The sequence below is a fragment of the Geotrypetes seraphini genome, chromosome 3 (genome assembly GCF_902459505.1).
Source record: "Geotrypetes seraphini chromosome 3, aGeoSer1.1, whole genome shotgun sequence".
In the NCBI taxonomy this organism is placed as follows: Eukaryota; Metazoa; Chordata; class Amphibia; order Gymnophiona; family Dermophiidae; genus Geotrypetes; species Geotrypetes seraphini.
In genome coordinates this window covers 171,036,183-171,063,009 of record NC_047086.1, presented here as the reverse complement: position 1 = coordinate 171,063,009, position 26,827 = coordinate 171,036,183, and the positions used below count along the sequence as shown (strand labels likewise).

The following is a 26,827-nucleotide window of genomic DNA, read 5'->3' as shown; positions in this document are numbered from 1 at the left end:
CTGGTCTAAGTACTCACAGCAAACCACCTGCATGCATATACTGTATATCTGATTGAACTAGTATTCTGTACAAGAAAGTGGGCACCATAGTGTTCCCTAGGTACCTAAATATAGTGGGCTTAAATGTGGTGGTGGTGAGTTGAGATGTAGATAAAAGATAGATGCCAAGGCGGGAAACGTAAATACTTAGAATATATAGAGAGAGAAGTTACATGGATGACAGCAAACAGATGGAAGGGAAACAAGTGGAAGGGAAGAAGAAATGGAGAAAGGGGGACCAGCTAAAAGAATCATGAAAAGATGGGAGGATAGTAAAACAGAGAATAGGATGATGGGTTTATTTTTTTTCTTTTCTTTTTAAATAAAAGGAGGGAGCAGAAGGAGCAAGTTGATGCCTGAATGCAGAGGCCGGGGATTCAATTCAAGGGACAAGCTTCTGATTCTTGGGAAGAGCTGCTGCACAATTAGTTCTCCGTCATAAGGGGCAGGTCTATCTAGTCCTGGCTTTGTCACATTCTTTACACGGATTCATTGGCCTGATTTTCATGGGGAACATAATGAGAAAATCAGAACTGCAAGTTCACCAATGCAAAATGGGTAAGACCTGGGCTGAATTCTTTTTGTCTTATTAAATTTGATATACCAGCTGACTTCAAAAATCACAATGCAGTTAACAACCATAGTTGGAATGGGGCATTTCTGGTTAACTTTGCATATTTTCCTACATTTTCCAGTATGGAAGCTAAACTCATCAGGAGTGGCCCCGGAGCTTAGGGGTAGGGTATAGGCAGCCTTACTGTGAGTCCGGGCTCTCTAGCTCTGCCTTAGCATCCTCCAGTAAGAGCCAGTGCTCTCCTTCCCCAGTAGTCTGGGGCTGTCCTCTGCTGTGGCTCCTCCAGCCTCACAGCGCCTGCGCAGGACTGACTCTGTTCTTTCTACCTACTCAGCCTGAGCAGAAAACTTAAAGCTAAGCTAAACAATTACCTGCAGTGTCCTGTATTCATGCTTCCAAGCAAAACTTCAAACAGCAGCGTTACAGCCAGCCTCATGCCTTTGATTTCCATTGGCTAGCACCTATTCCAGAGATCAGTGCCTTCAGAGATAGGACTCCTCAAATAACGATTTTCATTCACAAGGGACCCTGTAAACTTTGTACTTAATTTAACATAAACTAATTGTAGCTCCTTGTGTCACAGAGTTGAGGATCGTACATCTCTGTTCTTTTGCGTTCCTGTGTAAAGCAGCTTGAAAAATATTTACATTCATAACATCTCATTTACATGTTCTGAACATAGGTTTATTAAAAAGTTAAAATTGTATTATGCCCATAATAGCATGTTAGGCCCAATTTAAAGGGCACAATACTGTGTATTCTAGGCAAAATAAGGAAAATGAATATGAGATTTAAAATAAATAAATAAATGTACATATATTTACAGGTTTTTACTTCAAGATAGCAAGAGATTCTTATCTAAAATGCCAGTTTCATGTATGTTTATTTTTCTTTAAAGAAGTTATCATGTCCTACTTAATTTAATATTTTATAGCAAAGAAAAATAAAATCCAAAGTAAAATAAAATTCTGCATAATCTGACCGAACGTTTGTGAAATAAATGTGTTGAAAACTATCTTATAAAGGAATTATTCAACGTTTTAAAAGATCTTTGCCCAAAAGGATGCCAATCTACATGCTAAGAATAAAAAGGCTGTTAAAATCTAATTTATGATGGAAAGCATAGGTAAGGAAATGTGAAAGTCATATGTAACAGGCCATAATAGCCTACTGATAACATTGACAGAATTAATAGGTTAAAATTATATTTTAAAAAGTTATATAATGGTCTCCTGGATGAATGAACTTTTAAAAGCCACAAGTTTAGACATAGTGGTGGTCTGGGCGTTTAAACAGCTGAACGTAGAGGCAGGCCATTATTTTAAAAAAACCTCCTTTTGGACGTCTTTTTTGATTATGGACATTTTCCCTGCTTCTACTTTCAACGTTTAAGGCCTTAGGCCAAAAGGGGACTTAGACGTTTTTTTTGATCATGCCCCTCCATGGATTCATCTTGTTGAATTGTTCTACCAGGGGGTGCTGAAAAGTTCTCTGCCTAACCAACAGAATGACGTGGATGTGGTTCAATCAAGGATCTGAAACAATGCAAAAAAACCCCAGAATTTCGTTTCCACAAATTGGCACTCAATGAAATAAGATAACGGTGGGAAAATAACGCTCATAATTTAGGAAGTTGGTTGGGTGGGCTGAGAACTTTTCAACACTCCTCGTAGTTTACCCCAGTCTGAGAAACTGCTGGTGCTGGAGACAAAAACCCTGCACAACCTCAGCTAATATAATATACCCCTAAATTCAATTTCAAATGAATGATTTCTGAATCTCCAGATTGGGATAATCTGGACATTTTCTCTGATAAATCTGACAAGTGGTAAATCCCATTACCCCCTAGAAACCTAGATTTTGAAACATGTTTATTAGATACAGCTGTCTTAGGGCTCCTTTTACTAAACTGCACTAGCGGTTTTAGTGTGAGCTTAGTGCTGAATTGCCACGCGTGCTCAACACTAATGCCACCATTGAGCTGGTGTTAGTTTTTGGCCCAAAGCGCGGGGTTAGCGCGTGGGACAATGTAGCGCACGCTAAAAACGCTAGCATACCTTAGTAAAAGGAGCCCTTAGTCTATCTATGCATGTCTTTAATCCTGACCTCCTGTCCTGAACCATGCTAAAAGTTAGTTCCCCAGTTGCATTCCGAAGGATAAATCTGTAGCAAGTCTCGAAATGCACTTACACATCCGCCACCCTATCAGGCCCGATGCTTACTGTAATTTACCGACAATAATCCTTCTAAAGCTAGAAAAGCAATTAACAAATAAAAACAAAGTTTCCCTTAAAATCACAGCCTAAGCAAGGGAGACGTTTAAACGGATTTTCTTCTCTTCATAAATTTGGATTAATGTGCCATGGGATAAGTAGAGGCTAGAATTACAAATAAGTGTTAGCTGAAGACTTTGAAAGGCAAAGATGGAGACAAATGTGTGTCACAAGGGTCTCGCAGTCTTGTGTACTGCACTAGTCAGAGCCTGACAAATTAAAAGAAAACACTGTTCAGTTTGAAATAGTGCCGACTAGGATCGATTTTTGCAGTTTTCCCAAAGCCTTGTGCAGTATTTTTCTGTTTAACACCATCTAAAGTTAGCCAGAGCATTTTGCTTTCTATTTCTTTTTAATGTCATCCAAAGAATAATTAGCTTTTCCTTTTTATTAGTTGAAGGATGCAGAAATACGAGGGGCCGCTGAAAAGTTCTCAGCCCAACCAAGAACAGAATGTGGGGGCCGTGAAACTTACAAGTTATTCCACACTTTTCTCGGGAACATGGTAAAACTAGGATTTTCAGCCCAGGCCCCTTTTCTCGACACTGAAAAGTGTGGAATAGCTTGTGAGTTTCATGGCTCCACATCATTCTCGGTTGGGCTGAGAACTTTTCAGCGGCCCCTAGAAGTGAAATAAAATTCAATGTTGTTTTTGCACTGCTCAGATGCACTCCTTCTCCCGCGAATTTTAGTCATGCGTATATTTACCATGTATTTTCTTGAAGGTTGTTCCCTGGAATTTATGGAAAAATACCCACCTGTTACTCAAATCGCATTAGTCCAGTGGTCTCAAACTCGCAGCCCGCCAGGTATTAGTTTGAGGCCCTTGGTATGTTTATCATAATCACAAAAGTAAAATAAAAGAGTTTCATGATCATATGTCTCTTTAACTATAAATGACAATATTATAATTAAGACTTAGCCAAAAGGAAAGATTTATAAACTATAAAGAAGGGTTGGGATAGGGGAGGGGATAAGAATTTATGAAATGTGTCAATGATTGTTTGTAAGTGATATATTTATTGTTTATGTGAATGAATATATTTTAACACTTAATATAATCTTGAAAATGAATAAAGAATATATATATATAAAAAAAAGAGTTTTACCTCATGCAAACTTGTCATTTTTTTAATAAGACAGTAACAATTTTTTTTCTGAGGCCGTCCAAGTACCTACAAATCCAAAATGTGGCCCTGCAAAGGGTTGGAGTTTGAGACCAGTGCATTAGTGCATGAACAGATGTTTGCAAATAGCACCATATATTTAATTTATAGACAACTAGCCATAAACAATAGTCGAACTAAAATTTTGAAATTTAAGAGTTTAAGCGAAATATTTTGTATGATGGCCCATCAATATTTTAGGATTCCTGAATCAGTTTTTTTGTTTTGCCTCTCCTACTGCAGTCAAAAATTAATAAGACACCATGACCTCACGATTTGAAGGAAGTTAAACTAAATAATAAAACGGCACAGGTTTTAAGCGTTTAGTGGACTGTGGGTGTATTTTGATGGTTGGTTTAATCATGAAAGTCTCAACAGGGGAGGGGGGGAGGGCATCTGTCTTACTAATAAAAAGAAATCCGATGTGCTGTGCCGTGCTTTTTGAAAGGAAAAATATAGTAATAATCATGAGCAGGGACTACTAAAAACAAGAAAAGCCTGGAAAAAGCCGAGAAAGAAGACATTTAGCGCTCTGCTCCCAACCAAGTATAAATAACTGAAGCTGTCTTGTAAACAGTGCGGTCATAACCCTAAAACGTTAAACAAGTCGGTGGGATCTGGCTCAGGAGCTGAGGCTCACCCTGGCCGGGAGGGGAAGCACCGCTATCTTTCCCTGGAATGTCGTGCAGGTTGGCTCCCTTGACTCTGGTACAGAGCGGGGGATGTGTACAGGGAAAGGGAGCAAAGAATAAACACTCTGCCTGCTGTTTCAGGCTTTCACAGCTTGCAGGATCTCCCGTTATGCTCTGCCTTTGATTTGCTTTGTTATGGAGTGCTTAAAGCAGGGGAATGCGGCTGGGTAGGTTAGAAATAATGAAGGACAGCTTGTGAGAAGGACTTCCCCGCCTGCCTTCTTCTCGTTGGAGGCTTTTTTCATGCCATAAGGTGGGATTGATTGTTTCAGAAACAGCCCGGGAAAACCAGGGTCCTCGCTTTGACAGTCCTGGAATAGTATATTTTCGTGTCCGGACCTGTGCCATTTCTGAACAAATAGAAGTCATCCAGGGGTCTCAAAGTCCCTCCTCGAGGGCTGCAATCCAGTCGGGTTTTCAGGATTTCCTCAATGAATATGCATGAGATCTATGTGCATGCACTGCTTTCAATGCATATTCATTGGGGAAATCCTGAAAACCCGACTGGATTGCGGCCCTCGAGGAGTGACTTTGAGATCCGCTTCTAATCCAGGAAAGCAAGGGAGGCCAGACAGAACTGAGAATCTACCAAAGGTGTAGCTATTGATTTTGTCCCTTGAACCTCCCCGGATGGCTTAGCAGGGAGACACTAAGAAAAAAAAAAGAAAAAAAAACCACATGGTACAATACAGACAAAACCTTTGGGATAATAAGCCATCAAAAGCAAAATTGGCATTTCTTTCATTATATAAAGAACAATTTATTCACAGAAATATGAAAACCACATTTTAACAAAATATATATATATATAAAAAAATCTTTAAGACATTGTTTTATGGAGATGACTGTCAAAGCCATCTGCTTCTATGACTCTACATTTGAGAACATTTTACAAAAAAAGCACACATTAGATGGCACTCGAACCTGCAAGGCCTCCAGTCAATTGTACAGGATAATACAGTTTAAATATTTGGGCTTTGGCTTATTTCGTGTGTTCCTCTTTGGTACATTTGGGCTTTTCTTTGGAAGAATACAGAATTAATCTCGTTTTCGATAAAGAGTCTGAGGTGGGGGTTTTTTCATATAGGTTTTCCCTCTTCTTAAGACTGTCTTTCCTATATGCTCAGTGCTTTCATGTTGACTTGGGGTCAGGACGCTGTAGGGCCACACAAACGACTGCTGTTCACCACTTCTTTCAAATCGTTGTCTGGTTTTCCAGCAACCATAAAGGGCCAGGTCTGTCAGGGAATAAAAATATTAAGTCGTGTGAATAAAAAGTTAATCACCTTACCTTATAACATTTAATATATTTTGTTCCTGTGCAATCGTATAGCAGGAAAACAGAAAAGCTGTTTTTTTTTTTTCTATTAACATGGAAACAAGATGATGGTGAGGATTAAACCAACCTAAGAAGAGAAGATGCATTTGGCAGGTTTGGAAATGGCAGAGTTCAGCCACAAAAGCAGGTAGAAAAACATTACAAGCCTAATTTACCTCTCTCTAGATACCTTTAAATGAATATCCAGATATGATTAATTAACTTTGTATTTGTGCTAGACGTGTGTTTCTATAGTTGTCACTATAAATTATAGCACATAATTATACAAATATACCGTTACAGACAGATCAAACTCATATCTGTCCATTAAGCCCTTCTCTCATTTCCCTTCATTTTGGTAATAAAATGTCTCATACTTATACAATGGGGCCTTAGTTTGTAAGACTTTCCAAGTTATTTCTTAAATATTTTAATTTGATATCTCTGATTCCCTAAGACTTTTCTCTGATTATGTGGGGGGAGGAAGAAAGCTTACTTAAAGGGCTCTGAGATTTATAATTATTTTAATTCTACTTGTCTTTAGAAACCCTGAATAAATCAAATCTGAATTAACCTTACAGCCTGCATGCTTTGAATTGCAAAGTGTCAAAAGGCTAAAGGACAAATTAAAACAAACTGTCAAACCTAGATAAGGCCGCAGTTGACCCTGTGGGTCTCAGAGGTCAGTACACGAAATACGACGCAGTCTGTTGCACAGAATTAAAATATTCAGGTCGAACATTCACTGAAGATTCAAGAAGCAAATTACTTTTTATGATACTCAACCTGTGGGTTTTTTTGTTCAACACCTTTTTATTAATTTTATATATAAGCATTCACATTTCCAACAGACAGATAGTACAATATACAATGCAAACAGGTATGCCATAATAATACATTTAAATTGCAAATCAAATATTCAGAAAAGGAAATAAGCAAGATTACTGACATCAGAGAGAGAAATGGTTTTTAAAAAATATATATTATTTCTGTTTTTACAGTACCTCGAAGTCTGATCGTTCAGTAGTTATCTTCAGGACAAACACGACTTTATACAGATCCACTCCAAGAATTCACCATTACTGACCCACATTTCACGGTAGTAAATAACATTTCTGTATTATTATATTTTTTTTGGCTAATAAAACTGAGTGCATTCGGTGAGTTACAACAGAAGGAACATAATAGCACACTGTCTGTGTGAAGACTTCATTTAATGTCTCTTTTTGTGCTAGAAGTCAGGTCTCTGAAAACTGCCTCCTTCTCTATATCAACTAGAGTTTAGCTAGAAGGGAAAGAAAGAGGCAAAATCCAGTATACCGAGCTCTCTTCTGATATTTGTTAATATGAGAGGGTGCTGAAAAAAAGGCCTGAAAAAAGAGAAATGACGTAGATATGGATGAATCATATGGCAGCGCTATAAAAAAATAATTAATAATAGTAGTAGTGGTAATTAAAGATCTGAAACTATATCAAAACACAGAATTTTGTTTCTGCAAATTGGCACTTAACAAAGTAAGATAAGACTCTTTTCAGCTACAGTGGTCAAATAACGCTCAGAATTCAGGAAGTTCGTTGGTTGGGCTGTGAACTTTTCAGCAACCCCTCATAGAGGATAATTGATCTGATCTTTACAAACCTGAAGCAATAACATCAGGATATTAACTGAACAGTGTCACCCTAATCTCAGATTGCATTGGGCAATCTATGTATTTCATCCTCTTTCACCATGAATTTATGTAAAATTCCTCTTACCAGATTGACCGGATGAATGTAGCCATTTTCATATTTGTCATTGGCAAGGATTTGCCTCAGATGAGCAATGTAGCTGGATGCAAGTCTGAGAGTATCCAATTTGGAAAGTTTGGTGTCTGGGGGTACCCAGGGCAAGGTGGTCTTCAGTCTCGAAAAGGCTTTGCTGAGTACTCTCATCCTGGCTCTTTCCCTGGCGTTGGCCGCATTCCTTTGAACTTGCTTCCCTTCTTGATTCACTCCATTGAAAGGCTTCTTCTTACTGGCCGCTTTCCTTCTTTTGCCTGGGGCTCCTCTACTCTTTTTGGGAGATCCATTTTCACAGTTAGAGCTTTCCTCATTACTCTCTGACGTCCCAAACTCTTTGTTAGAATCCATTTTCATCTCCTCACATTCCAGCATTTCCAGCTCTTGCAGGTCTTCAACATCACTGAGAGAGCCAGTGGACATGGTCCCTAGAGCGCCACAAGGGTGACCTCCACTGGGTCTTTAACTAAGTGCCAGGTGGGATGGAACTGACCTGGGAGACAACTTCTCTGATGCTAGTGGTTGTGTTAGACAGAGCTCTGGAATTTGGCAAGGACACTAGTAATTTATCTGGGAGTCTTTAGAGGCGTGCTCAGGGAGGGATTGTAGAGACAGGGGAGGGACCCAGGGGAGCCTAGGGGGTGGTAGAGATCCATTCCTCCCTGGCTAGAGGCTTGTCCAGCACAGACCTGCGATTCTTTCTCACACTTGGAAACATCGCATGGGGGGTGGGGGGTGGAGGGGTGGAGGGGGCTTGAGGAGCCAGGGATACTGTCCATTTAAAACTGTAATTTAGATCACTACAACTGGAAAAAAAAACAAACTCTATTACTTCTGTCCCTTCATTGAATGGAACTCTGCTTCCCTCCTCCAAGATAAGGCTGGCATCTCCTTATCCTTTTCATTGATTAATGGCAACACAAACCAGAACTCTTGGAACACATAAAATGTAATATCCTTCTGACAGCCCTTACGAATAGCAGTGACACTGAGAATTTTATTTGCACAGAGCACTGCTAAGTATTCTGAAGATTAGAGCAGCGCACAGGGAAATCCCCTTTTAGAATGAACTGCAGCTACAACATCATTCAGTTTAATGCTGGCATTTTATTGAGCCTATTATACTGTTCTAAAAAGCTGCTAATGTATTTCCCTCATCCCCTCCCCCAAGGAAAACCCACATGTCGGAAGAGATAATGCCATTACCGTATTTCTGACTAGTGTAGCAAGTTTTCAGTTTCAGACACATAGCAAATCTAAATGATGTATGTATGTACCTAAAGTGATAACTTGGACCTTATAATAATAATGTCTGGGAATAAATTCAGATGCTACTAAGTCACAGCATGTTTCTCTTAACAGTTAGAAAACATCATGGCAAATTCTTGATCCAGAGCTATTTGAAAAATCATTAATCTGGCCCCCTTGCCTCTCTTCTTTTGCTCTTAAGTCAAAGTATATTTGATCTCCTTACACTGAAAGTTGCAAAGTAAATACATTTTGGGTTATTTTATTGGTTTTGTCCATTGATACTCGTTAATCATTCATTGCATCCCCTAAACTTCTGAATCTCTGTTTATTTGTTCAGCCATACAGAAAACAACAACATAATATTATGTAAATATTGGGAACATTCAGAAACAAACAAAAAAAACAAAAACCCCGACATGCTCTCCAATACCTTATGTCCAGCAGTAGAATAATGAATATACTCCAGATGAAAAAAAAACACATTAAAAATAACTTTGCTGTGCAGAAATAGATTGCACAGAAAAGTTATTTTTTATTCAATTAATAAGGCTTGATACCTTTTAGTCATTTGGCTGTAGCTTGTACCTTTTCCTATTGTAGCTGAAGGTAAGTTACATTTAGGGGTCCTTTTATCAAGCTGTGGTAGGGGTTTAACACACGTAATACCGCGCATTAAACTGCCTGCCGCGCTATCCGCTAACGCCTGCATTGAGCAGGTGTTCAATTTTTACCCGGCCACAGGGGTTTGCGCAAGATGAAATCTCTGACGTGCTAATCCCGCTAGCGCGGCTTGATAAAAGGACCCCTTAGTTACACTAGGAGGCCCTTCTATTAAAGAAAGGGGGTTAAGCACTGAGCCACTCGGAAACAGGCTTGTTAAACTGTACATTACTTATGTTTTTAAAATTTCTCTGTCAGAAAATGGGCATGGAAAGAGTTTATCAGTTTACGTGCTGCACATACGACAAATTAGTTAATGCGGGACCACTTACTGACTCCTAATTAGGTGGTGGTAAATATTTCCTCTTTAATTGAGAGCAGTTACTGTGCATTAGTCTGCATTACTTGCAACAAAAGATAGTAAGAATGCCCCCGTTTTATATCCAGGACACAAAAGGCAGGCAGAGCTTCTTAGAGCAACTGGTCTAGGAACCGACAAGAGGGGGAGCCATTTTAGATTTGGTCCTTAGTGGAATGCAGGATATAGTACGAGAGGTGACTGACTGGTTCCACTGGGAAACAGTGATCATAAAATGATCAAATTTGAACTGATATCTACAGTGATGTCACTAAAGAAATCTACTTTAGTGGCATTTAATTTTCGAAAGGCTGACTATGATAAAATGAGAAGAATGCTTAAAAAGAAGCTAAAAGGATTGGTAGCAAAGGTTAGGATTGTAAACCAGGCATGGACGTTATTTAAAAATCCCATCGTAGAAGCTCAGATCAGATATAGTCCACGTATTAGCAAACGTGGAAAGAAGAGAAAATGAGAATCAGCATGGTTAAAAGGTGAAGTGAAAGAGACTATCTGTTATGTTTCCATCTTCATGTGAACAGAGTACTGTTTGAGATGTAGATAATGTACCTTGTTCAGGTCTTAATGAATGTAGCCCCTGGCTCTCAGTGTGCAAAGCCACAGTGCAAAAGGCTTATCTTAGCCATGTAAACAGAGTGTGTGTAATGGACTCAAGCTCCCAAGGGGCTTTGCTGAAGCCTGTGCTATAGCCCACCTTTCTCTCTGCCTCTGCTAATGTTAGGATATTAAATCAGGCATTGACGTTATTTTAAAATACCATCATGGAAGCCCAGACCAGATGTATTCCATGTATTAACAAAGGTGGAAAGAAGAGCAAACGAGATCCAGCATGGTTAAAAGGTGGTGTGAAAGAGGCTATTTGAGCCAAAAGAACATCCTTTAAGGAATAGAAAAAGGATCAAAATGAAGAAAAAAAAGAAGCAACATATGAGTAAGAACTGGCAAGTTAGATGCAAAGCATTGATAAAGCAAGCTAAAACAGACTATGAAGATAAACTTGCCAAAGAGGCAAAAACTCATAGTAACAACTATCTTAGATACATCAGAAACACAAAACCTGTGAGAGAATCCTTGGGACCATTGTATCATGAAGAAACAAAAGGGGCAGTCAGGGAGGATAAGGCCATAGCTGAGAGACTGAATGAATTCTTTACTTTGGTCTTTATGAAAAACCAAGACGAAAATGTTATAATGCCCTGATAATTCCTAACATTCTATTTGCTTTCTTAACCACCACTCTACATTGAGCTGAGGGTTTCAACGTATCCTCAATAATGGCACCTAGATCCTTTTCCTGGGCAGTGATACCTAACATAGAACCCAGCATCAAGTTGCTATAGTTTGGGTTCTTCATTCTCACATGTATCACTTTGTACTTGCTCACATTAAACGTCATCTGCTATTTTAATGCCCAGTCTCCCAGTCTCACAAGGTCCTCTTGCAAATTTTCACAATCCTCTTGTGATTTAACAACTGTGAACAACTTTTTGTTATCAGCAAATTTAATTATCTCACTAATTATTCTCTAGATGATTGATAAATATGTCAAAAAGTAGTGGTCCCAATACAGACCCCTAGGGAACCCCATTATTTACCCTTCTCCATTGAGAATACTGACATTCAAACCTACTCTGTTTTCTATCTTTCAAGCAGGTTTTAATCCATAGTAGGACATTTCCCCCTATCCCATGACTTTCTAATTTCCTCAGAAGTCTTTCATGAGGTACTTTGTCAAATGCCTTTTGGAAACCCAAATACACAATATCAACTGGCTTAACTTTACCCACATTTTCATTCATCCCTTCAAAGAAATGCAGTAGATTGGTAAGGCAAGATTTCCCTTGTCTAAATCCATGTTGGCTTTCTCTCATTAATTCATGGATATGTACTGTATATGTCATTTTGTTCTTTATAACGGTCTCTACCATTTTGACTGACTCCAACATCAGACTCACCAGTAAAGGAATGGAAAACCAAGATGAAAATGTTATAATACCCCTGTTACTTCATTGAGTGTCTCCTATTTATTTATTCACTTTTCTATAATAGTTTACATGAATTTATTCAGGTACTTGAGCATTTTTCCCTGTCTGTCCCAGCATTCTCACAATCTATCTAATGTTCCTGGGGCAATGGGGGGGATTAAGTGACTTGCTCAAGGTCACAAAGAGCAGTGTGAATTTGAACCCACAACCTCAGGGAGCTGAGGTTGACCACTTTGACCACTGTGCTACACTCTTCCCCTAGTCTTTGTAATTTTTTGATGGAGGTAGGGGTTAAATGGCTATTTTTCTTAATAGAGGAGGGTAAATAGTGGTGTGCCACAGAGATCTATAATGAGTCTGGTGTTTAAAAATGATCTGGAAAGTAGAACAAGTGTGGTTATTAATTTTGCAGAAGACACAAAACTATTCAAAAGTTTTCAAAACATATGAGGACTGAAAAACTGCAGGAAGATCTTTGGAAAATAGAAGATTTGGTAACCAAAAGGCAGATGAAATTTAATGTGGACAAATGAAAAGTGGTGCACAGAAGAATAACCCAAATCATAGTTACCTTATGCTAGGAGTCAGCACCCAAGAAAAAGATCTGGTTGTCATTGTAGACACTATATTGAAATCTGGAGTCAGCACCCAAGAAAAAGATCTGGTTGTCATTGTAGACACTATATTGAAATCTTCTGTCCAGTGTGCGGCTACAACAAAAAAAGCGAACAGGAATTGTTAGGAAAGTGATGGCAAATAAGACAGAATATTACAAAGGACTGCTGAAAAGTTCTCAGCCCAACCAAGAAGAGAATGTTGTGGATTGCACATTATTCAGAATGCAGCTATTAGACTGATTTTCAAGTCCGATCATATCACCTCTTTTCTTCGCGAACTGCTCTGGTTGTCGGTTGAGGCCAGTGTGAAGTTTAAGTTTGGTTGTATTTATTTCAAGGTTTCATCTGGTCTCATACCCAATTATCTTGTTGATACATTTATATTTTCTAATTCAAAATGTTCTATACGCTCAAATGTTCTATTCACTTTTCCATCTGTTAAAGGGTGCAAATTTAAACAAATACCATCAATATCTTTTGTCTTATCAATCTACATCTTGGGATGAGGACCTGAATTCCTTAATTGCGACCTCCAGTACTTATCAACAATTTAGGAAACATCTAAAAACATTTGTTTACTAGATTTTTAGGCAACGGAAGTATTTAATTCAATTGTAATTCATTTTACTTTTGTAAAACTCATAGAAGACGGTATTGCGGTATAGAAGTAAGTTTTTATGTTATGTTAATGATATGGTTCAATCAATGATCTGAAACAATGTCAAAACATAGAATTTTGTGTCTGCAAATTGGCACTTAAAGAAATAAGATAACACTTTACAGCACAGTGGCAAAATAATGCTCAGAAGTTGGTTGGCAGGGCTGAGAATTTTTCAGCACCCCCTTATATAATGCCTCTGTATTGCTCCATGGTGCGTCCTCACCTTGAGTATTGTACACATTTCTGGTTGCTGTATCTCAAAATAAGATATAGTGGAATTAGAAAAGGTTCACAGAAGAATGATCAAAATGATAATACTCCCCTCGAATGAGGAAAGACTAAAGAGGTTGGGGCTTTTCAGCTTGGAAAAGAGATGGTTGAGGGGGGATATGGTTGAAGTCTACAAAATCCCGAGTGGTGTAGAATGGCTAAAAGTGAATCAATTTTTCACCTTTTCAAAAAGTACAAAAACCAGGGGGACACTCAATGAAATTATATGGGAATACTTTTAAAGCACTAGGAGGAAATCTTTTTTACTCAAAGAATAGTTAAGCTCTGGAACTCGTTGCCAGAGGATGTGGTTACAGCAGTTAGTGTAGCTGGGTTTAAGAAAGATTTAGACAAATTCCTGGAAGTAAAGTCCATAGTCTGCTATTGCGACAGACATGGGGGTATCTACTGCTATGATAGCTTTTCTGCACTCGACTCTTTTTGCATTTGATTGACCCAGTGACGCCTGAGGCAGGTGTTTTGATTCGCCGAAACACTGTACTGTGTCGGGTCCACAGTTGATGTTTGTCCCTTTTTTGGGTATAAACAAGACCTTTTTTACATTCTTTATCTTTTGTGAAGTATTCATTGTCCTTTCCCACTTTTTTGTGTGTGTTTTTGAACCAGTGGGTTTTTGTCCTGTTGGACTTTTGTTGTTTCTTAGTATCTACTGCTTGCCATAGGGACCACTGGATGAATGAATCCCACACTGAACAAATATCCTTTTTTCCAGCTGAGTCCCTCCTCTCTGCTTCAGCTGGGCTGTATCATTATCCCAATGTGCTTCAGCACTAAGCTGCAAAGGCTTAATGCCTTCTGGGACCTGGTGTCCAATTGCTCATGGGCTAGCTCCCTCTGCTGTCCAAAGGTATAACAGTATCATTCATGAAGGAGAATTAGAGAATGACACAGTGACTAGCTGTGGGTAGCTGTGGATAACCCACAGAAACAGGAAAAAAAGTCTGGTTGCTGCGGGTACGGGGACAAGGACATTCACCATGAGTTGCCTCCCTTTCCACCCCTCCCAGTCAGCAGCCCTTCTCCTGATCGCGCAGTCCAGCAGCCAATCCCCTCCCTCCTGATCACCAGTGGCAAGATAAACCCAACAAACCTGTAACTTCTTGGGCTATGTCAACTTCTTCGCACCTCCTGTGACAGACCTACAAGACTCTTTGCAACTTCCTGCAGGCAGGGCTGCTCCAACCAGAACCTTCTTGCCACCCAGGTGGAAACAGGAAGTTGCATCAGAGGAGAAGTTGTAGGGCAGTCACAAGCGACTTCTAAGAAGGCTGAGGCATCCGGGCTGCTCATAGAGAGAAAACTTTGATTCTGAAAAGCGCAGCGAAGGTAATGGGAAGGGAGGGAGATGGCCCGATGAGGAGAAGAGATTGAGTGACGCTGGAGGGAAGAGGAGAGAGAGGGGGAGGGGAACAGATGCTAAAGAGGAGAGAGAGGGGAAGGGGAGAGTAGAGAGGAACAGACATTGCATGGAAGTGGAGAGGAGAGAGAGCGGAGGAGTCACTGGATGGACGTGGGGAGGTGAGAGAGGGAAGCAGACGCTGAAGGGAAGTGGAGAGGAAGGGGAGCAGTCACTGGATGGAAGTAGAGAGAGAGGGCAACAGATGCTGGAAGGAAGTGGGGGTGAGAGAGACGCTGAAGGGAGGTGGAGAGGAGAGAGGGGAAGCAGTCACTGGAAGGAAATGGGGAGGTGAGAGAGGGGAGCAGTCGCAGAAGGGAAACGGAGAAGAGGGAGAAGCAGTCACTGGATGGAAGTAGAGAGAGAGGGCAACAGACGCTGGAAGGAAGTGGGGAGGAGAGAGGGAGGGAAGCACATACTGGATGGAGGGGATAAAGAAAAAAGGGCACATGCTGGACAAGAGGTAGAAAACAAATTGAGAAGGAAGAGCAGAAAAGAAAAGGAAGGGAAAGGGAGAGGAGAGAGATACCAGAGCATTGGGGGAGGGGGGGAGGCAGATACCAGATCTGAAGGGAAGAAAGGAGGAGAGAGATGCTAAAAACCATTTTGGGGAGGGAGTGGGAAGGGAAGATGCCAGACCATGGGGTAGCAGAGGGAGGAAGATGGGTGCCAGACCAACAAGGGGGGAGGTGGGGAAGAGATGGAAGGGAGAAGTAGATAGTTTCTGGTAGAAGTGTAGAAATACAGGAGATGCCATATGGAAGAAGCAGAGAAAAATCAGACAGTGGATGGAAGGAAGAGAATGATGAGAAGATGAAGAAAGCAGAAACCAGACAACAAAGGTAGGAACATTTTTCTTTTCGCTTTAGGATAAAGTAGCATTGTAGCTGTGTTGATAAACGTTTATAAACAAAGCCGTGCCAGCTGAAGATCGCTTCCTCTAGTTCGGCAATCAGAACTCTGATTTATAAAATGACAATTGTACAGAATATTGTTTCTTTTTTTACTTTAACAAAACAAGTTCAGTATAAAACTTGTGCGGATGAAATCACATGGTTTGCGGAGACGGGGACCAAGCATGTGGGGATGGGGCCCAAGCTTACGGGAACGGGGCCCAAGCTCACGGGGACAAGACGGGCATGGGAACCGAGTTCATGGGGATGGAGCAGAGACGGGGACAAATTTTTTCCCCATGTCATTCTCTAGGGAGAATCTCCGATGCCCTCACAGCCAGAAAATCTGCATCCTAGGACAATGATGGCATGGAATCAAACTCTCCATCCTCCCAGCCTATTGTAACCAGTGGTTACAAATAAATATATATTTTATAGATGGCCCAGGGCAGGAGCGACCTGACAGAGGCCAGGTTTCTCCAAAAAATGCATTAAAAAGTGACAGTCTGCTAATGCAGCTGTTTTGATAGCGAATTGAAAAAAGTGAGACATTCTCGAAAATCATGCATGCAAGTGAGGTTGGCAGACAGCAGCGAAGATTCACTAAATTTCCATGTACCCATCGCTGGTGATAGTGATGGGCACATGCGAAGAAAAAACACATTAACCCCCCCCCCCAAATAAACACAACAGCGGGAGAGATGTTCAGTCTCTTCCACTGCCAACAAACAACCTCCCCCACAGCAGCAGGAGAGATGTCCACTCTCTCCTGCTGCCAAGAAGTGCCTGCCGCCGCCTGGCTGTGAGTATCTCCTGCAGCAGGAGAGATGCCTACTCTCTTCCACTGCCAAGTGACCCCCCACCATACAACACCTCCCACCCACCTCCGATGCCCCCTCCCCCTTACCTCTAAGTAGATGATCTGAGGGATGCAGATTCCTTCCTCCCAGCTGGCCTGTGTAATCGAAAATGGGCCTTCCCTTCCCCAGTGCATCTTGTGATGCACCAGGGAGGGGCCTGAGGCTCTGATTGGCCCAAGTTGTTTAAGGCCCCTCCCATGGGAGGGGCCTTATACAACCTGGGCTAATCAGAGCCACAGGGCCCTCCCCGGATGCACCGGGAAGGGACATAAGGCTATGATTAGCCTGGAATACCCATAGAAGGGGCCTTAAGCGTCCAGGCCAATCAGAGCTAGGCCTCTTCCTAGTGCATCCCAAGATACACCGGGGAGGGAAAGGCCTATTTTGGATGATGCAGGCCAGATGGGAGGAGGGAGTCCACATCCCTCAGGTCATCTACTTAGAGGTAAAGGGGAGGAGGCGTCAAAGGCAGGGTGTTGAGGTGTTGCATGGCAGGGAGGTCACTTGGCAGTGGGAGAGAGTGTTTAGATATTGTAACCAAAGAACAAAGAAGAAACTGCAGAAACAATGTCCGTGATGCAGGATTTTATTCAGTCAATCAAAGTGTGTCACAATCAGAGAATCCACATTTGTGTTAAAAGTTGCAGACCCAATATGGTCCGTGTTTCGACAAACCATCTTCATAAGGGGTCCTAAATAAAATTGTGAGAAGTATCTAGTGTAAGTAAGAGTTATTCAATGTGACAAAAATGACAGAAGTGAAAAGGTGAGCAGTGTTGCTTGTGTGAATAAGGATTTAGTGCAGCTGTATATGGGAACTATTATGGTCTAATCGCAACTCTAAAAGGAGAGGACTTGCAAAACCTTGTGAGGACTTGCAAATCCTGATATGAAATAACATATAGTGAATCAAAGTGGTGTTTGTGCACCGGTAACATTTATTCCATTCTGCCGACTATAAAAATTTTGGGAGTCTACCTTGATCGCAAATTATCCTTTCATTTTCATATTACTTCTCTTGTTAAAAAATCTTACTTCCTTTTATGGAAACTAAGAATGATAAAGCCATATTTTGACTTCTTTTCATTTAGATTGTTAATACAGTCTCTTAATTTGAGTTCATTGGATTATTGTAATTTTCTTTATCTTTCAATTTCAAAGCAAAACATAAAAAGGTTGCAGATCATTCAAACTATTGAGGTACGATTGATTTTTAGATTGAAACGAACTGATCACATATCGCAGTATTACCACAGATTACACTGGCTGACAATGAAAGCTAGAGTAATTTTCAAGTTCGGTTGTATATGTTTTAAAGCTTTGAATGGACTTTTGCCCAGTTATTTTTTTGACCAAATAAATTCGTAAACAGAAAACATTTACTCAAAGTACGATTCTTTGACGTTCCATCAGTAATTTTTGATTTGTGAACCGCACAGAACCGTGAGGTAGTTGCAGTATATAAGAATCTATGATATGCTATGTTTTGCTATATTAAGATGTGCACAGAATGGGAAAGTGGATTGGAAAAATACATACCTAAAGATAAGGAATCAAATGGAAAGATTGTGGACATAAAACAAGAATGTAGATAAATCCTTGAAAAATAAGATTAAATAAATATCAATATCCGAGAGAAAAATATATTTTCAAAAACTTTTCAATAATAAACTTTTTAAAATGAATAAAACCAAAACAAAAAATATTGATGAAATCAATGGGTTAAAAGTGGCGGAGACTCAGCGGGCCCTAAAAACAAATGCGAAGACACTAAAAAAATCCCATATGGACATACCTGGCAATATATTGATAAAGATCTATTGAATGCAGACAGAGTTGTATGTTTAAAAAAAAGCAAGAGAAATTGTACTTTCCCATGATGAATTTGTGTGTTTTAATGCTGCTTTGTACGGAAAGCCAAGCCGATTTTAAAACATTAAAACCTTTATGGAGTATATGATTGCATCGCTGGCTATGTGATCATGGTGTCATGAAGAACTAATTAAGACACTAAAATGTATATGGCTGGGTCTCACCTGTTCATTTGATTTCAAACTTCTTAAAACCGCCATGTAAGAAGGGTAGGTAGTCTCTAGCCAAGCTATAGACATAGTGAAAAGATATCGCGGGAAAGCTGATAAAGTAGGTGCCAGAAAATGACATCATCAGGCGCCAAGATGTGATGAATGGAGCAAAAAATGAACACAAAGAATGGGGCATATTGATTCTTTGACATCTTCCGTTACATCTAACTATTTCTCCTGTTTTTGGCATTACCTATGTGGGAGAAAGTTTTATTTTCTATATCCTGCTCTACTGAGTGAAAGCTCTGACTCAGACCTCGGTAATCACAATTACATAGATTTAGAGGTCAGGGTCTCTCTCTCAGGAGGGTGGGTTACACTATGTCAGACTGAACCTCCTAAACCAGCTCTACGTCCTCGTCTGGTCGGGGTGCATGCTGAGGGGAGGTTTCTCTGTACTCCCACCTCCATCACACTAATATACAACCAATTATCGGACTTTGTAGAAAGAAACTAATGTGTTGTACCCCAACCAACAGGTTTCAGGACAACTCACTCCACAGAACACTCTTTGATCGGGTTAACTACAATTCTGTATCACCTTGACCATCGAAAGTCCGCTTTATTAATCTCTCTCGAGCTCTCCGCTGCATTCGACACCATTGATCATTCACTTTTACTTCAAAGACAAATCTATAGGAGTAAAAGATCTAGCTCTAGGCTGGTTCGCCTCATATTTCTCAGATGGAGGCTTTAGAAAAAAAGATAATTTAAAATCCAAGATGGCCGCCGCCAGCAAAATCACACCAAAAACAGCCCATGGGGACTCCCCTGAAGTACATAAAATACAGGGAAAGGGGTTTTAGAGGTGGAAGACCTTGGCTATGGCTGTAGAAATCTTCAATTTTCACTTTTGCAGACACCCCCCCCTCAATTTTCCCCATAGGCTTCAGCTTAGGAGTACAGCTTGGACAAACGGAGAAGAACTCTGCCTTACAGATTCACAGTACAAACTTGGTCTACGAGCTGCCAGTCAGACTGATGTCAGACTGAACCTCAACCCCTGGAAAATCTCACACCAGAAAGGGGGAGAGGACCACACACCTGGCCTACTGTTAAGCCCGGCCAAGCTGGGATGGAGCCAAACAGTCTGCGCTCAAGCTCTTGATAAATCAGAGGTGCAAGCAGCTATGCAGGGGACAACCCCTGAGCTCCAAAAAATACAAAAACAGACTGGCTAATTAGGTGTCCCCGAGGGCTGATCCTGCTAGCAGCAGACTTGCGCAGCTTGAATCTGCATCTTCTCCTAGGCAGAGGTCCCAACAAGTGGAACAGTCTGAGCATCGAGCCTCCAACCAAACACTAAGAAAAAATACTTGTACCCCAAAATAATACAAATCTACAGCAGAGCAGAAACACTTCTGAGCAACTTGCCTGCAGAAAAATACCTCAGGGGGCAGGAGGCAGAGTTCAAAGATGATTGACAACATTCTGCAAGCAACTTGTAGGTTCAGACGCATTACCCTAGAATTCAGGACTACTAGACACATTGCACTAGAACAGTGGTTATCATCCTGATACTCTTAACTACTGGGCTATTCCTGCACATCAAAATGGTTTTGTTTTAGCAAGAATAAAATGTCACATTTTGTGATTGTAAACTTGAGCAATCCTGTCTAGCCTGGAATAAAATCAATCTCAAGTAAAACAAAACAATAAAAAGCAAAGAAACACATATCTACAAGTATTAACACAGGATTTTCTTTTTTTAAGGAGAAAACACAAAGGCTAACAATTATAAAAACAATATCTTACTGGTCATATTAAGAGAGGCTGAACAGTTTATAGCTCCCCACGGAGTCTGCTGAGGAGGTAGCACTCAGTTCCCAATGGCAGATGTACATTTAGAAGCTCTGTTATTATAAAGTACCCCTGCTTGCCTTTCTCCCTCCACTGCAACTAAACAAATTGTCAGCATAACAATAGTTTTATTTATGAATTACTAGTAGCTTTACCTCACAGCTCTGGCTATTGACCAATTGCTAATCATTTAAGCTGCTATTTATAGAATCTCAGATTCTTTTTTTTGTGCCAAAAGTTGTTTGTACAGGTGACTGGTACTTACTGCAAAGACATATAATGCAAAATGATTGATGTTATAAACCAGGAAGGAGCACTTCCAAACCCAGCAAGAACAAATGCATCAAGCTGAAGTTACATCCCACCTTCTGTTAAATGACAGCTTACCAAAGGAAAACTGAGCAAGAATTCTTCTGGACTCACAGTTAACATTCTTACCTCAGATTTCTATGTTATGTAAAACAAGCTTTATATTTAGGCAACTGTGCACTGTATGACAACATTTTGATCACAATGTGATACATACTCTGATACTCTCATTGTTCAGTTCTAGACTAGTTATTGCAGTATCATCTATGCTGGTCTTCAATTAGTTTAGCAGGGTTTAAAAAAGGTTTGGATAATTTTCTAAAAGAGAAGTCCATAGGCCATTATTGAGATGGCATGGGGCAATCCACTTCTTATTCCTAGGATAAGCAGCATAGAATCTGTTTTGCTACTTGGGATCTAGCTAGGTGCTTGAGACCTGGGTTGGCCACTGTTGGAAACAGGATACTAAGCTTTATGGACCTTCACTCTGTCCCAATATGGCAATTCTTATGTTCTTATATGTCATTCTCTTCCTTGAAAAAGCTGCAAACACAACAAAACAGTGCCATTAGGCTTCTTTCCAAGGGTGGCCACTACGATCAAATGACTACCCTACTGAATCACATCACTGGTTACCCATGAAACAATAAATTACCTATAAAATCCTAATGTTAACCTTTAAGGCTTTCTGCTTGGGTGTTCCTTAGATCCCGTAGGAACAGGGACAAATTTGTCCCCATGTCATTCTCTAACTCCATCCCTGTCCCATCCCCAAAAGTTCTGTTCCTGTCCCTGCCCCGTCCCTGCCAGCTCGGTCCTCATCTGCACTGTAAGTGTTTGAGGCTTGTGCAGAAGAGGACAGAGCTGGCAGGGATGGGGGAAGGGACGGGGATCGAACTCTTGGGGACAGGACGGGGATCCTCTGCTATTACTATCCCATTAATGTCCTGCTCATGTTCTGAGTTCATTGAGCAACCATTGTCTTGTTCTACTGGGACCCTAACATTTTATTTCATTATCTCATCCACTTGGAATATTTTGCCCCTTCCCATATGCAGTGTCTGTTCTTTCAAAGATTTTAAGTCTGTAGTGAAAGCTTGGCTTTTCTTGCAGGCGATTACTGCATGACCTGACACAAGGTCATTGCTGGTGGCAGTTGGATTCACTCCTGTAATAAAATCCTTTTGTCTATATTCCTCCCAACCCAACTCTTTGCTACTTTTGTTGAAAGTCTGCATTTATACTTTATCTTTCCTATCAAATGATTTGGAGTTATTTTCTGTCCTTAGTTTAGTCTGTAAACCACTTAGGGGCCCTTTTATCAAGGCACGCTAACTGAATTAGTGTGTGCCAAATGCTAAGACGCCCATAGAATATAATAGATGCCTTAGCATTTAGCGCACACTAAATCGTTTAGCGTGCCTTAATAAAAAGACCCCTTAGTTCTGCTCTGTCAGTGTAGCGGTATAGCAAATCCAAAATAAATTTTTAAAAAGATGCACAAGAATCCTCCAGCGTCTTTCAGCATCACTATACGAGTCATTCAGAGACGACGATCTGATATTTCTGTTAATGTTACTTTGGAAATGAAGATGAAAAAAGATGCCTGCAGGCAGGCAGGAGAGGCAGCTGAACCAGGCAGGAGGTGAAGAGGAGCAGTGGGGAGACAGAGAAGGCGCTGAGAAGTGCAGGACGGGTGGCTGAGGAGAGCAGGAGAGCTTCGGGGTAGCGGCGAGAGAAAAGCTCCGCCCCCCCAACGCGTCAGCGACTCGCGATCGGGCTCCTCCATTAAAGGAGGCAAGCCAACGGGCGCAGCGCTGAATCGGCTGCAGGCAGGCAGGAGAGGCAGCTGAACCAGGCAGGAGGTGAAGAGGAGCAGTGGGGAGACAGAGAAGGCGCTGAGAAGCGCAGGATGGGTGGCTGAGGAGAGCAGGAGAGCTTCGGGGTAGCGGCGAGAGAGAAGCTCCGCCCCCCCAACGCGTCAGCGACTCACGACCGGGCTCCTCCATTAAAGGAGGCAAGCCAATGGCGCGCAGCCGTTCGGCGCGCGGCGAAGGCAAGCGGCAAAGGCACTCGCCTTAGTGAGAGCGCCTTTGCGAAGAGCCTTGAGAAGGGCCTTGTACAAGGCCTAATCTAAACTTTTCATTCTCATATACAACCAAACTCTTCATTCTCATTCCCAAACTCTCTAGTATCTCTATCTTCCTCTTTCTCCTTGCATACTCTCTGACATCTAAACCTTTCTCTTTACAGAAATAAATCCCTCTAACTTGGAAATGGCAGGGAGGACACGGAGTACCAAGGCTACTATCAGGATCGACACTCCAGCATCCGGAGGGACCCAGGGGATGGTCAAGGTCTGTACACAAAAGGCAGAGGGTGACATGGATCAGAGGGCAGAGGTCTCAGTGCAGACCGAGACCTTCCCCCCCCTCCCAAAGTGCACTACAGTTTCTACGCAGACAGAGGAGCTAGGAAACTTAGACGAGGATATCTTGCAGGAACTACAGAGCCTCAGGGAGGAGCCTGAGGAGCATCAGGGTTGACGAGGCCTTCACCGACGACGCCATCCTGGAACTGTCATACATCACACACACAGAGAGAACCCACGACAGGTCCACCCTCGACACGCCCAAACCTACAGCACTAAACACAACGATTGGAGTACAGGAGATGATTGGTGATGCTGGCCCCTGGCAACTAGTAACATCCTCTACGGGCAAGCGAAGTAAACCCACCTCATTCTCACTCTCTTCTTCTTCTTTTTCTTTCTCTCTTCAACAGGATAGCCGTTCATCTATACCACAGCTAACTCTCAGAAATAGATTTCAGATCTTACAGGATGGAACCACCGAGGAAATAGCAGAAGGGACTCATGAGGATACCCAACCCACAACGTCAAATCCAGAGCACGCAGACCGGCCTCCTCGGAAGGAACGGAGAGTGGTAGTCATTGGTGACTCCATGCTAAGGGGCACCGAGGGACCAATTTGCAGGCCTAATTTGCAGTCAAGAGAGGTCTGCTGTCTCCCTGGAACCAGGATCCAGGATATTACCACTAGCCTAGACAAAATTCTAAAACCTAATGATCATTTTCCCATGTTTCTCATCCATGTAGGCACAAACGACACTGCTAGGAATGCCACAGAGAACATCCCCAGAGATTTTGGAGCGCTGGGAAAGAAGTTGAAGCAGATAGGAGCACAGGTGGTCTTTTCATCAATTCTTCCAGTAAGAAACAAAGGCAGAGCTAGAGAAGAGCGTATTCAACGGACTAACGAATGGCTCCGAGAATGGTGCATAGAAATGAACTTTGGATTCCTAAACCACGGCAAGACGCTCCAGGGACTACAAGGACCAGACGGACTCCACCTAACCAGAAGAGGTAGAAACGTATTTGGACATCGATTGGCCCGCCTACTCCATAGGGCTTTAAACTAGGTAAGTTGGGGGAGGGTACATACTTTTATCCTAGAGCAGTAAGAAACCACCCTGAGGAGGCAAGTCGCACTCACACTACCAAGTCTAAGGTAAGTACCAATGATATCCACAATAATTCAGGGAGAAATATCACTAGTAATTTAGGAGCCACACTAGCTCGTAAAGGAATCTCTTCACAGATATGGAGGGCTATGTATGTTAATGCACACAGCTTGGGCAATAAAATTCTAGCATTAGAGACTGAGATAACAAACGCCGATCTTGACGTGATAGCGATATCCGAAACCTGGTTCACGGAATCGCATGGGTGGGATATGGTTATACCAGGGTACAACCTACTTCGTTGCGACCGAGAGGATAAATTGGGAGGAGGAGTAGCACTATACACTAAGGAATGCATCAAAACCACCAGAATCACAGATATTAGATACACCGGGGAATCCCTCTGGGTGAACCTGGCCAGAGGGAATGAAAAATGCCTATATCTTGGAGTGATATATAGACCTCCCAGGCAACAGGAGGACAAAGACATGGAATTAATCGAGGACATAGAGAACATCACACTGCGCGGGGACACAGTAATGCTAGGAGACTTCAACATCCCAGATGCAGACTGGAACACACTCTCTGCGACTACGGGTAGCAGCAAATTAACCTCCATAAAGGGTGCACGTCTCAAGCAATTGGTATTGGAGCCCACCAGGGACCAAGCGTTACTTGACCTAGTTCTCACCAACAAAGATAACGTCACGGAAGTCTCAGTAGGAGACACACTGGCCTCCAGTGACCATAATATGGTATGGCTCAACCTCAAGAAAGGTTTCCCTAAGACAAACACAGCAACAAGGATTCTCAACTTTAGAGACACAGACTTCAACCGTATGGGAGATTTTGTCCATCAGGAGCTACATAAACAAGCAATATCTGACAATGTAGAGGATATGTGGTCGTCTCTGAAGTCCATCCTACACGAAGCAACAGACCGATACATAAAGACAGTAAGTAAACGCAGGAGAAACAAAAGACCCCAATGGTTCAGTAAAGAAATTTCAGACCTAGTTAAACAGAAAAAAGACATTTATCGCCTACAAACATTTAGGCAGAGAGGGGGCGAAAGAGGACTATCTAGACAGATCTAAAGCTGTCCAAACAGCAGTCAGAGAAGCCAAACTCCGAATGGAGGAAGAGCTAGCACGGAAAATTAAGAAAGGGGATAAATCTTTCTTCAGCTACATTAGGGACAGGAAAAGAAACAAAGATGGGATAGTACGGCTGAAGCAATCGGACGGTAACTTTGTGGAATCAGATTCTGAAAAGGCGGAACTACTAAACAAATATTTCTGTTCAGTGTTCACCCACGAAGCACCGGGAGCTGGTCCACAACTGCAGACGGGAGATAACCAGAAAGACCCGTTTCAAGATTTCGAATTTACGCCCAGTAGCGTCTATGACAAACTATCAAGACTCAAAGTAAACAAAGCCATGGGGCCGGATAACCTACACCCCAGAATGCTCAGGGAGTTAAGGGAAGTCCTGGCAGAACCATTATCTGTTTTTTTCAATCTTTCCCTAAGCACAGGAAGGGTCCCCTTGGACTGGAAAACTGCCAACGTAATCCCACTCCACAAAAAGGGCTGTAGGACAGAGACAGCAAACTACAGACCAGTGAGTCTCACGTCTATAGTGTGTAAACTCATGGAAACACTGATCAAACAGAATCTTGACACAATCCTAGACGATAAAAAACTGCGTGATCCACACCAACACGGGTTCACCCGGGGTAGATCCTGCCAATCTAATCTGATTAGCTTTTTTGATTGGGTTACTAGACAACTGGACGCCGGAGAGTCACTGGACGTGGTATATTTGGACTTCAGTAAAGCATTTGATAGCATCCCTCATCGAAGATTACTGAACAAGCTGAAATCGATAGGATTAGGAGACACTCTAACTACATGGGTTGGGGATTGGCTGAGCGGTAGAATTCAGAAGGTGGTGGTGAACGGTACCCCATCCGAAGCATCGGACGTGATCAGTGGAGTACCGCAGGGCTCGGTCCTGGGCCCGATTCTATTTAACTTATTCATAAGAGATATGACGCAAGGACTTAGAGGAAGGGTATCACTGTTCGCCGACGATGCTAAACTTTGCAACATAGTAGGCAACAGCTTATTACCTGATAATATGGCACACGACCTACTACTGCTGGAACAATGGTCAACTACTTGGCAGCTAGGCTTCAATGCTAAAAAATGCAAGATAATGCACTTGGGTAAGAGAAACCCACGTAGAACTTATGTACTAAATGGTGAGACCTTGGTTAGGACCACGGCGGAACGTGACCTAGGGGTGATCATTA

General features: G+C 41.7%; 1 protein-coding gene across 1 annotated transcript; it reads right to left on the bottom strand.

The window, feature by feature from the left end:
- Window positions 1–5,832: 5,832 nt before the first annotated feature.
- Window positions 5,833–8,368, bottom strand: TCF21 (transcription factor 21). Its single transcript, XM_033938515.1, has 2 exons — window positions 7,818–8,368; window positions 5,833–5,982 (listed from the first exon to the last, which is right to left on the bottom strand). The coding sequence occupies exons 1-2, from the start codon at window positions 8,262–8,264 to the stop codon at window positions 5,893–5,895; spliced, it is 537 nt and encodes a 178-aa protein (XP_033794406.1). The 5' UTR covers window positions 8,265–8,368; the 3' UTR covers window positions 5,833–5,892.
- Between the last annotated feature and the right edge of the window lie 18,459 nt (window positions 8,369–26,827).